The sequence below is a fragment of the Geotrypetes seraphini genome, chromosome 4 (genome assembly GCF_902459505.1).
Source record: "Geotrypetes seraphini chromosome 4, aGeoSer1.1, whole genome shotgun sequence".
Taxonomy (NCBI): Eukaryota; Metazoa; Chordata; class Amphibia; order Gymnophiona; family Dermophiidae; genus Geotrypetes; species Geotrypetes seraphini.
Genome location: NC_047087.1, coordinates 10,284,853 through 10,296,901, shown reverse-complemented (window position 1 = coordinate 10,296,901; position 12,049 = coordinate 10,284,853). Strand labels below are relative to the sequence as shown.

At 45.9% G+C, this 12,049-nt stretch overlaps 1 protein-coding gene across 5 annotated transcripts in view; it reads left to right on the top strand.

Annotated features, from left to right (window-relative positions):
• ZC3H18 (zinc finger CCCH-type containing 18) overlaps positions 1–11,281 on the top strand; it is a 191,383-nt gene extending 180,102 nt beyond the window's left edge. For all 5 annotated transcript variants that reach the window (XM_033941389.1, XM_033941390.1, XM_033941388.1 and 2 more), the window contains 2 exons: positions 771–867; positions 10,312–11,281. In XM_033941389.1, the coding sequence (XP_033797280.1) occupies positions 771–867; positions 10,312–10,519 (305 nt within the window). In that variant the 3' untranslated portion in view covers positions 10,520–11,281. The remainder of the gene's footprint in view (positions 1–770; positions 868–10,311) is intronic.
• The last annotated feature ends 768 nt before the right edge of the window (positions 11,282–12,049 follow it).

Sequence of the window (12,049 nt, the reverse complement as noted above, 5' to 3'; positions counted from 1 at the left end):
ATATTCCAAAAACTGGCATCACCCCCCATCTCTTCCTGCCTCCCAAAGCAATCCAATATCTCTTCCACCAGTGTTCTTCATTTCCCCCAGTTCCTTCAGTTCCAGAGCCTCCACTCTCCCCTTGTGGTCCAGCACCTCCCTCCCTGCACAGCTCCTTGACTTCTTTAAGAGTCCGAGAAGACAGCAGTAACAGCACTAAAATAAACGGGAATGTGCAGGGCAGACCATGCAACCTCTTTTAGCACAGAGCTGTTGAATCCTCTGACCCTCCCAGCCTCCAAAGGAAGTGTACATCGGAGGGTTTAACAGAGCAAGTCCAGAAGAGATTTTGCAGCACAATGTGTTCATTCCTGCTTGTTTTAATATTATATTGCTATTGCTGTCTTCTCGGCTTTGTAAGGATAAGGAGCTGGGAGGAGGACCCAGCAACTAAGAAATCCAGAGGGGAAGATGCCCTCCTTCCCCCCACCCCCATGCCCATGTCTGTGGAAGAACTCTGCTATCCAATACTGAGACCTTCTTAGACAGCGCTCCATCAGCACACCTCAGACCTGCCCTGCAGTGTTCCATTCGATTCCAGGACTGAGACCACATAATTCTGCCAGGGAATTTTAATCCTGTCCTCAAGCACCACAGACTCATGAGCTCTGACAATGCACCTCATTCCTAAACACTGTTCTTAGGAGGATGTTCTAGAATAATTTAGGAGATACCTGCTGGCGGTAGGTGTTACCTTATGTACTTTCTTTTTTTTCTAACCTTTCTGACAGCTGTTCGTGATCGGAAACAAACTGGGAGAGTTCCATCACCGAAACCAGATCGCCAGCGAGGACAGAACCCCAAACCCACTCCTGTTCAGCCAGATAGGTCAGTCCTTGTCCTGCTCTATGCATGGTTTCCCCCACCCAGTTCACATCCGAGCTCTAATGCAAAGAGATGTGCTCTGGGAGTTTGTCTACCCCATGTCAGGCTTGCTTGCTGTTCTGACACTGGAATCCCAGTTCAAAATATTTTGCAATCTTCCTGGTTGAGGAATGTGAATTATATAACTCAGGTTATGTTTTCTGTGCTTGTTACATCAGCACACGCTGAGGATAATCAGAAGAACCTGGGACTATTTCAGAAAGCTGTTGCATAGTCTTTTAACACACACAGCACAAAAAGGAAGTGAAATCTATGTACCAGAACCAGATATCAGAAAAAAACAAAGAGAGATGACCACAAAGTCAATCTGGCAAATACATTTAATAAAACCTATAATGAGGCCAATTGAGCTGGGAGGCCTCGGACAGCATTTTCCTGGGAGCGGCATTTTGCCGCCGAGCAGCTTACCTGCTCATCAGTTCTCTCTGCTGCATTTCTTCCCCAGCATCTCCCCACTTCCTTCATCGACCCCCCACTCCGAGTCTATCTTTTAATTGTTTCAGAAGTTGCTGGGTGGCAGCAACGATTCACATACATTGCTCTGCTGCCACTGGCCCAATGTCATCTCTCTAATGCCCTCTCTGACAAAACTTCCTGTTTCCACAGTAGAGAGAAGACATCAGGCAGGGTAGCCTATGTGAACTGCCGCTACTGTTGATGTTTTTTAAAAGTTAAATAAAGGGTTCCAGAAGGAAATAGGAGAGTACATTGGAGTGAGGGCTTGTGGTAGCCTAACAAGAGCAATTGGTGGATTTAAGGTGGCAGTAAGGAGATCCAGTGGATCTGTTTTTTACCTTAAGAAGACTTGAGGCGGTCCAGAGGAGGGCGACGAAAATGATAGGAGGCTTGCGCCAGAAGACATATGAGGAGAGACTGGAAGCCCTGAATATAGAGGAAAGGAGAGACAGGGGAGATATGATTCAGACGTTCAAATACTTGAAGGGTATTAACGTAGAACAAAATCTTTTTCAGAGAAAGGAAAATGGTAAAACCAGAGGACATAATTTGAGGTTGAGGGGTGGTAGATTCAGGGGCAATGTTAGGAAATTCTACTTTACGGAGAGGGTAGTGGATGCCTGGAATGCGCTCCCGAGAGAGGTGGTGGAGAGTAAAACTGTGACTGAGTTCAAAGAAGCGTGGGATGAACACAGAGGATCTAGAATCAGAAAATAAGATTAAATATTGAACTAAGGCCAGTACTGGGCAGACTTGCACGGTCTGTGTCTGTATATGGCCGTTTGGTGGAGGATGAGCTGGGGAGGGCTTCAATGGCTGGGAGGGTGTAGATGGGCTAGAGTAAGTCTTAACAGAAATTTTGGCAGTTGGAACCCAAGCACAGTACCGGGTAAAGCTTTGGATTCTTGCCCAGAAATAGCTAAGAAGAAAAAATAAAAAAATTTAAATTGAATCAGGTTGGGCTGACTGGATGGACCATTCGGGTCTTTATCTGCTGTCATCTACTATGTTACTATGTTACCACCTTCAGCAAATTAATATAAACGGGGGAGTGGTGGAAGCCTCTCTTATCATTCGCCTCAGGTAACAACAGATTGCCTTGGGCCACCCCTGAAACCAATCAATATGCAAATAGATAGTGAAACAAGGACCCAACATGGGCCATGTTTCAGCTAAGCTGCCTGCATCAAGAGTCCATGGAAATCTATAAAAACAATTCATAATATCAGAAAGTTCATTATAAAAATAAATAATATGATAAAAACAACCAGACTTAAGACAAATAAGAGTACATAACTGGGAGTCCCACTAGCTGATAAGTCATATAAATAGAAACCTGTCTAAACAAAATTTTATGGCAGTGTGATAAATAGACATGCATAATGTCCACCAAAGCTCCTATCTATTTAACCAAATCAAAATCAATAAGGCATTTAACATAAAAACACCCAAAGTATATAAAGCCAGAAAGACAAATACAACAAACTATACATAATGTGTGGTAAAAAAAAATATATATATATATATTGTAATCATTTTTTATTGTTTTGGTTGAATCCATATGAAATTTGGTGGAATTTATGTATGTCTATTTATCACACAGCCATTAGCTTTTTGTTTGTATAAGTTTACGTATTTTAAGATTCTTCAGTTAGTGGGAAGGTATGAGCTCTTATTTATTCGGTTGTTTTATTATATTATTTATTTGTATAATGAAGTTTCTTTCATTATCCCAGGACAAGCAGGCAGCATATTCTTGACTGATGGGTGACGGCACCGACGGAGCCCCGGTACGGACAATTTTAGAGTGATTGCACTCTAAGAACTTTTAGAAAGTTCTAGCTCGGCCGCACCGCGCACGCGCGAGTGCCTTCCCGCCCGACAGAGGCGCGCGGTCCCTCAGTTTCTTAGTTTCCGCGGAGCTAAGAAGACGCGTTTTCAACGGCTGTTGAAATTTTTTCCTAACTTGCCTTCCCGCTCGCGTAAACGTTTTGGCTTCATTGCCTTTTTTCTTTCTTTCAATTTTGTTAAAAAAAAAAAAAAACTTTCATTTTTTTCTTCAGTTTTCGGTTTTCCCCGGCGGGGCCTTCTGCCACCATCGAAGCCTCGGCCTTCGATTTGGCGGAAGCCGTTTTTACTTTCATGCCCCCTCAACCGGGTTTTAAAAAGTGCCAGCGGTGTGCTAGGCCTATATCTCTCACGGACCCACACAACTGGTGTTTACAGTGTTTGGGTCCTGAGCATCAGGCCTCTACTTGCACCCGCTGTGCTACTTTAAAAAAACGGACATTAAAAAATCGCCAAATTCAACAGCGATTGTTGTTCGGTGCCGAGATGTCCGACCCCGTTCCTTCAACTCCGGCTTCGGCACCGATTCAGTCGGCACCCTCGTCTTCGACGCCGCGTGATTCCACACCGGCATCTCAACAGTCAGGTAAGCCGGCTAAGAAGCCTTCCCCGCTGGAACGTCTTCCGGCCTCGAGTGCAGTGAGTCCAATCCTGCCGCCTGTAAGACGCCAGCGGAAGCGCTCCGCCCCTATAGAGGTGAGTCCCTCGACATCGGGCTCCTCATCTCCGGGGCGTCGAGCGGCACCGCAGGTACCGCAGAAGAAAAAAGCGGTACCGGTGCCATCCCTCGATGACCGCATTACGGCCATCCTTCAGGTGCAGCTTAAGGAGCAATTAGAACGACTCCTTCCTGCTATCATGACACCGAACCTTCCGGTGCCAGTCCGCACCGAGCCATCGGTACCGGTTGTGGAACAACCCGTATCGATACCGATTGTGGAACCCGTGTTACCCGCTTCCACTGTCTCGGTACCGCTTCACCTAACCTCATCGGTATCGATGCCAGTCCTTGCACCGGAGCCGAGAGCTCACCATCAATCGGTGCAGACTTCGGCACCGGTGCGACCGATAACTTCTCCTGACTCGGTATCGATGAGGTCGGGTAAGTCGGTGCGCAAAACCCGACACATGCAAACGTCGACACCTGAGTCTCGGGACCATTCTTCCCATGTCAGAGACCCTGATCTGTGGGGAGACTCAGAGGAACCCTTTCTTTCTGAAGGCGAATGTTCCTCAGAGGAGGAGGATTCGGCTGTCCCTGACCCATCCTCCAAACAGGCCACTTCCTCTTTCTCCAGTTTTTTGAAAGAGATGTGCGAGTCCTTGTCCATTCCTTTGGAGGCTGAATCCAAAAAGTCTAAAGCTTTTTTGGATGCCCTTGATTTTGATCAGCCTCCAAAGGAATTTTTGAAACTTCCCCTTCATGACATCTTGAGGGAAACTTTCTATAAGAATTTAGAGACTCCTTTAACTGTCCCAGGGGCCCCACGTAAACTGGATTCTCTATACAAGGTAATTCCCATTCCTGGGTTCGACAAACCTCAACTTCCACATGAATCCTTATTTGTCGAATCCACCCTTAAAAAGACTTCAGGAGCCAGTGTATATGCATCTGTCCCTCCTGGCAGAGAAGGAAGGGCCATGGATAAATTTGGTAAGAGGCTCTACCAAAATGCTATGTTGGCAAATAGGGCTGGTAATTATGCTTTTCATTTTTCTTTTTATTTAAAGCATCTCCTTACCACCATGGCTTCTTTCGAAAAATATCTTCCTTCACGAAAGCATCCCGCTTTTCACACATGCTTGTCGTCTCTTCTCCAATTACGTAAGTTTATGGTTAGATCCATATATGACACCTTTGAACTAACATCCAGAGCGACAGCAATGTCAGTAGCTATGCGTCGTTTGGCCTGGCTTCGGGTATCCGAGCTTGATGTTAACCATCAAGATCGGTTAGCCAACGCCCCATGCCTAGGGGATGAGCTCTTTGGGGATTCCATGGACTCAACCACACAAAAGCTCTCTGCTCATGAGACGCGCTGGGATACCCTGCTTAAGAATAAAAAGAAGCCTCCTCCGCCAAGACCATATAGGCAGCAATCGGCCTATCAACGCCGCTTCACAGCTCGTCCATTGACTACCACTGCTCAGCAACCTAGGCGTCAGAGGCAACAACAACGTCAGCCTCCCAGACAACAGCAGCAGCAACAAGCTGTAAAACAACCTCCTCAGCAGAAGTCACAGCCCTTTTGACTTCATTCTCCACAGTATAGCCAGTATCCCTATTCCTGCTCTCCTGCCTCAGCCTATAGGAGGTCGACTTTCTCTGTTCCTCAGCCGGTGGGAAGTAATCACATCGGACCAATGGGTCCTCAACATCATCCGCCACGGCTACTCTCTCAACTTTCAGACTCTTCCACCTCAAAGCCTGCCAAAAGAGTCTGCTTTGAACAGTCCTCAATCGGCCCTCCTTATTCAGGAGGTCCAATCCCTCCTCCTTCTGAACGCTATAGAGGAAGTTCCTCTACATCAAAAGGGGCAGGGATTCTACTCCCGTTACTTTCTAGTCCCCAAAAAAACAGGAGATCTCAGACCCATCCTGGATCTTCGCGATCTCAACATTCATCTAGTAAAAGAAAAATTCAAGATGCTTTCTTTAGCCATCCTTTATCCCCTTCTAAATCAAAACGACTGGCTATGCTCCCTCGATCTCAAAGAGGCTTACACTCACATACCGATCAATGTAACCTCAAGACCATATCTCCGATTCATGATCAATCATTGTCATTACCAGTACAAGGTGCTGCCCTTCGGTCTTGCCTCATCTCCAAGGGTATTCACCAAATGTCTCATTGTGGTAGCGGCATTTCTACGCTCTCACCACCTTCATGTATTTCCTTACCTGGACGATTGGTTGATCAAAGCCACATCCGCTCAAGCAGTTCTTCTGGCCACCAACCAAACCATCCAGTTTCTACAACTTCTGGGATTCGAGATCAATCTACCCAAATCTCATATCATTCCCACTCAGAGACTTCAATTCATTGGAGCGATCCTGGATACACTCCTAATGAGAGCTTTCCTACCATCCAATCGTCTCCAGACTCTTCAGTCTCTATGTCAGCAGGTGCTTCCACTGCCGTCCATCTCAGCAAGACAAATGATGGTACTCTTGGGGCACATGGCATCCACAGTTCATGTCACACCTCACGCCCGTCTTCACCTGCGCACTCCTCAATGGACCCTTGCTACCCAGTGGTCCCAAGTGTCGGATCCTTGCTCACGACACATATCTGTGACATCATCTCTTCGTCAGTCTCTTCAATGGTGGTTGGTATCCTCAAATCTATCCAGAGGTCTTCTGTTCCATCAGCCTCCTCATCAACTAGTCATCACCACCGACGCCTCTCTGTATGCATGGGGAGCTCACTTGAACGAGTTCCAGACTCAAGGTCTTTGGTCAGCCCAGGAAAGGAAACATCAAATCAATTTCCTGGAACTCAGAGCGATGTTTTACGCCCTCAAGGCCTTCCAACATCTTCTCTTTCCTCAGGTCCTTCTGTTGTGCACAGACAATCAGGTTGCGATGTACTACATCAATAAACAGGGTGGGACAGGCTCTCGCCTTTTATGCCAGGAAGCCCAGAAGATCTGGACTTGGGCCATAGATCATCATCTCTTCCTGAAAGCTATATACATTCAGGGGGCTCAGAATTCTTTAGCGGACAAACTCAGCAGAATTCTCCAACCTCACGAGTGGACACTCGATCCCGTAACTCTGCAGTCTATCTTCGATCAATGGGGCACTCCTCAGATAGACCTCTTTGCAGCTCCTCACAATCATCAGCTGCCCCTATTCTGCTCCAGACTTTACTCTCCGCACCGTCTAACAGCAGATGCTTTTCTCCTCAACTGGTCGAATCTGTTCCTGTACGCCTTCCCTCCTCTACCTCTCATGTTGAGAACCTTGTTCAAGCTCAAGAGGGAACGAGCCACCATGATTCTGATTGCTCCGAGGTGGCCCAGGCAACATTGGTTCTCCCTTCTACTTCAACTCAGTTCCAGGGAACCTTTTCTTCTTCCTCTGTTTCCTTCTCTGCTTACGCAACAGCAGGGAACCCTTCTGCATCCCAACCTCCAGTCTCTACACCTGACGGCTTGGTATCTCTCGGGCTGAACTCGACTGATACTCTTTTGTCTCAGCCCGTTCGTTCCATTCTGGATGCCTCCAGGAAACCAGCCACTCTACAATGTTACCATCAAAAGTGGACGAGATTTTCTTCCTGGTGTCTTCTTCATCATCTTGATCCCACTTCCCTGGCAGTGGAGACGTTGTTAGATTATCTTCTTTCTTTGTCTGACTCTGGCCTAAAGTCCTCTTCCATCAGAGTCCACCTCAGTGCCATTGCAGCTTTTCATGAGCCAGTCCATGGAAAACTTCTTTCAGCTCATCCCCTGGTGTCCAGGTTCATGCGTGGGCTTTTCAATGTTAAACCACCTCTTAAAGCCCCTCCGGTTATCTGGGATCTCAATGTGGTTCTTTCAGCTTTAATGAAACCTCCATTTGAACCTTTAGCTACTTCTCCTTTCAAATTTCTCACTTGGAAAGTACTTTTCCTTATTGCTCTTACCTCTGCCAGGAGAGTCAGTGAGCTTCATGCACTGGTTGCAGATCCACCTTTTACGGTTTTTCACTATGACAAGGTGGTTCTGCGTACACATCCAAAGTTTCTCCCCAAGGTTGTTTCTGAATTTCATCTCAACCAATCCATTGTTCTACCGGTTTTCTTTCCAAAACCTCATTCTCATTCTGGGGAACAAGCTCTGCATACTTTGGATTGTAAAAGGGCTCTTGCTTACTATCTGGAGCGTACGAAACCCCACAGATCAGTTCCCCAGCTTTTTCTGTCCTTTGATCCGAATAAATTGGGACGTCCTGTTTCTAAACGTACGTTGTCTAATTGGCTGGCAGCGTGCATTTCATTCTGTTATGCTCAGACCGGACTGACACTGGAAGGTTCTGTCACGGCCCATAGAGTCAGAGCTATGGCAGCATCTGTAGCTTTCCTCCGTTCCACTCCTATTGAGGAAATCTGCAAAGCTGCTACTTGGTCCTCAGTTCACACTTTTACATCTCATTATTGTCTGGATGCATTCTCCAGAAGGGATGGTCACTTCGGCCAGTCTGTTTTACAAAATTTGTTTTCTTAATGGCCAACCTTCCCTCCATCCCTCTTTTTGTTAGCTTAGAGGTCACCCATCAGTCAAGAATATGCTGCCTGCTTGTCCTGGGATAAAGCACAGTTACTTACCGTAACAGGTGTTATCCAGGGACAGCAGGCAGATATTCTTGCGTCCCACCCACCTCCCCGGGTTGGCTTCTTAGCTGGCTTATACTAACTGAGGGACCGCGCGCCTCTGTCGGGCGGGAAGGCACTCGCGCGTGCGCGGTGCGGCCGAGCTAGAACTTTCTAAAAGTTCTTAGAGTGCAATCACTCTAAAATTGTCCGTACCGGGGCTCCGTCGGTGCCGTCACCCATCAGTCAAGAATATCTGCCTGCTGTCCCTGGATAACACCTGTTACGGTAAGTAACTGTGCTTTATGAATTCTTCTGTTAACCTTTTTTAATAGATTTCCATGGATTCCTGACACAGGCAGTTTAGCCAAAACATGGCCCATGTCGAGTCCTCATTCCACTGTCTACTTGTATATTGATTGGTTTTATTAAATGTATTTGCCAGCTTGAATACTTTGGTTTTTTTGTGCCATTCTGGCACCTCTGAGGCATTTTCTGTTGTTTATTATGCATTTGATACCCCGTTAATTGTAAAACATTAGGCAACTGGAAGTATAGCCTGGGCAGAGGTTAAAATGTAGGAAAGCCTTGTTTAATAAAGATGGTAATAAATCTGGATTAAAACCTGTTGTATAGAAGGGTCTTATACTGCATATGTGTGTAAAGGGCGCTAGAGGGCCCAAGCTGCACAGCGCTGGCGAGAGTCAAATATTCCTTACTAGTCTAGTGCTCTGCCTTTAACCCTTTCAGGACCAAGGGACATATTTGTCCCATAACTTTAAAATCCTATCAATTTTGATTGGGATAGTCTACAGTTCTAAATTTGATATGTACGGATTCCATATGATACTGCCTTTATGTAAACAAACTGGTTCCGACATTCATTCATTAGCGTCGTTGCTAGATTGACGAGAAGATTCACTTGCCACACTGTCCATAAGCCAGAAGTGTGATTTTTTTAAATAAAAATAATGATATTTCACAAAAAAAATCAATTTTTTTGGCATCTGCAAGCCCTTTTTACCATAAAAATGTCGTCAAAACCACAAAAATTGGCCTACGATCCTTATGGTCCTGAAAGGGTTAAGGGAAAACAACATTTTTTTGCAAGACCCAGCTTCCATGCAGGGCAGGATTAACCAATAGGCCAAGTAGGCACGTGCCTAGGGCCCGAAATGGTCAGGGGGGCCCGATGAAGGAGGGCATCAACATTGTTTTTTACCAAACGGCGATGGACCCCTCCATCATCAGTTGGCAACGTGGGCCACCCCCCCAATTGGCAACGCAGCCCCCCCATCGACAGAAAGTAAGACAAGCAAGCAACGCAGGTAAGAAAGGCAACGGGAACTGTAATTGTGCAAGCGGTGCTGCTTGCCCAAAGCTTCCTTCTGACGCAGCTTCCTGTTTCCGCCTGGACGCATGGTGGAGTGCATGGAGGCCCAGTGTACTTGTGTGCCTAGGGGCCCTCGACAAATTAATCCTGCCCTGCTTCCATGTCCTCAATATAGAAGGCTTTCTGGTGCACAGTATGGCCTCACACATGCACTCCCATTCTCTATAACCTTCGGCCTATGTTCAGTCAGCCACGTGTAGAAATTGAAAGAGCTTTGCTCTTGGAAGCTCAGCTAAGTATCATCTCTAGAGAATTTTAACTGAGCCCACAAGGCATCACAACTTACAGAAAAACTGTGCTTTAAATGTGAAATGCTTTTAAATCCCTAGCTTACTCTCTGGCAATTGAGGGGTCATGATTTGTCCTTTGGGTTTTTTTTTTTTCTCTGTCTAGGAAACGACAGTCATCACCTCCATCAAAGACCTCAAGCAAGGTCACAAGTGTGCCAGGCAGAACATCTGAGCCTGGGCCAGCACCTGCTTCCAGCACAAAATCTAGCAAGACCAGCACACTGTCGCGGCGTGAGGAGCTCCTGAAGCAACTGAAAGCTGTGGAAGATGCCATTGCACGAAAGCGAGCAAAAATCCCGGGAAAAGTATAGTATGCCCGATACAAACCACCTGGCGCATCCCAGGGAGCTTAAGAGACAATTAATGGGGGCTTTATTTGTTTTTTGTTTTTTTTTTATATATATATATATGTGTAAATGATGGCGCTTAAGGACGGCCATTACAAACTTTTGGAGTTCTACCTTATTTTGGCTGCAGTTCTTTTTAAAATTATTTTAAAATAAAAGAAAAAAATAAAATAAAAATTGGCAGCTGAAGCAAAACAGAAACGGCAACAGACGCCGCGGTTCTGGCTCCTGACATTAATGGTACCATGGACAGTCCCAGGCCCAAACTGATGGCACACAAGAGACTGAGCCTGAGAGCCGGGCACTGTGCAGGTGATGCCTGCATGCAGGAACATTTCACAGGATGGATATACCATTTGGGCTATTTCCCCCTGTCCTGACCCCCTCCTCTTTCTTCTAGCTGGCTTTGCTGTGAGTTCTGGATTCTCAGCAATGCCTTCTTTCATACTGTACAGTGAGAAACCAAAAACTCTTATCGACTATTGGTGTTTCCCAGCCTGCCCCTCTCCCACCCCTAAATTCTTTGTCCATGCCTCCAAAAAAATCTTATTCTTGATTGTATGATTGGGAATTATAACTGTCTTTTCTTTTAAGCATCAGATTGTTTTAGTTCATTTAAAACAAAAACAAAAGGGGGAATGAAATTGTTGGGGTGTCTGTAAAATGAGGAGGATCTTTTTTTTTGAGGGAGATTCTCCAGGAAATAAAGTATTTTGATAAACAGTTCTTCCAGTACCACTTGTGCTAATTGTATTGGTGATTTGTTGGGGGATTACCTATTCTCTGAGGACAAGCAGGCATTATATTCTCACCTGGTATGAACACTACCAAGTGCTAAGGCACTTCCTGTACCATGCATGAGTTGATTCTGGTCTGCATAATTGGTGCATCCAGTGCTTGGGTCCTGACCAATGAGACTTTATCTGTGTCCTCTGATCCTGTATGCAAAAGAGACTACTTAAAGCCCACAAACTTCAGTTTGAAAAGCTTTATGGTACTGTGTCAACATAGACATCAAGCATGGATGGGAACTCAAAGCTGACACTGCATCGAGCATCAGGGTTCCTTGCACCACTAGGACTCCATCATCATCAATGCCTCAGACAGCAAAGGATGTTGCAAGTGAGAAAGCTAAGAAGCACAAACATTCTTCTTCTCCTAAGCATACCATGGCATCCTCCCAAGCATCAGCTTCATTGACGCATAATAAGTGTCGATTACCAAATGACTGTTCTCCATCCATTCAGATGATATCAACATCAAGGTCTCCCATAAGAACATAAGAAAAGCCTTACTGGGTCAGACCAGTGGTCCATCTAGCCCAGTATCCCATCTTTGCAGAGGCCAATCCAAGTCACAAATACCTGGCAAAAACCCAAATAGTAGCAGCATTCCATGCTACCGTCCCATGTCTGTCTCAACAGCAGACTATGAATGTGTCCTCCAGGATCTTGTCCAAACCTTTTTTAAAACCAGCTACGTTAACGCGTTCCA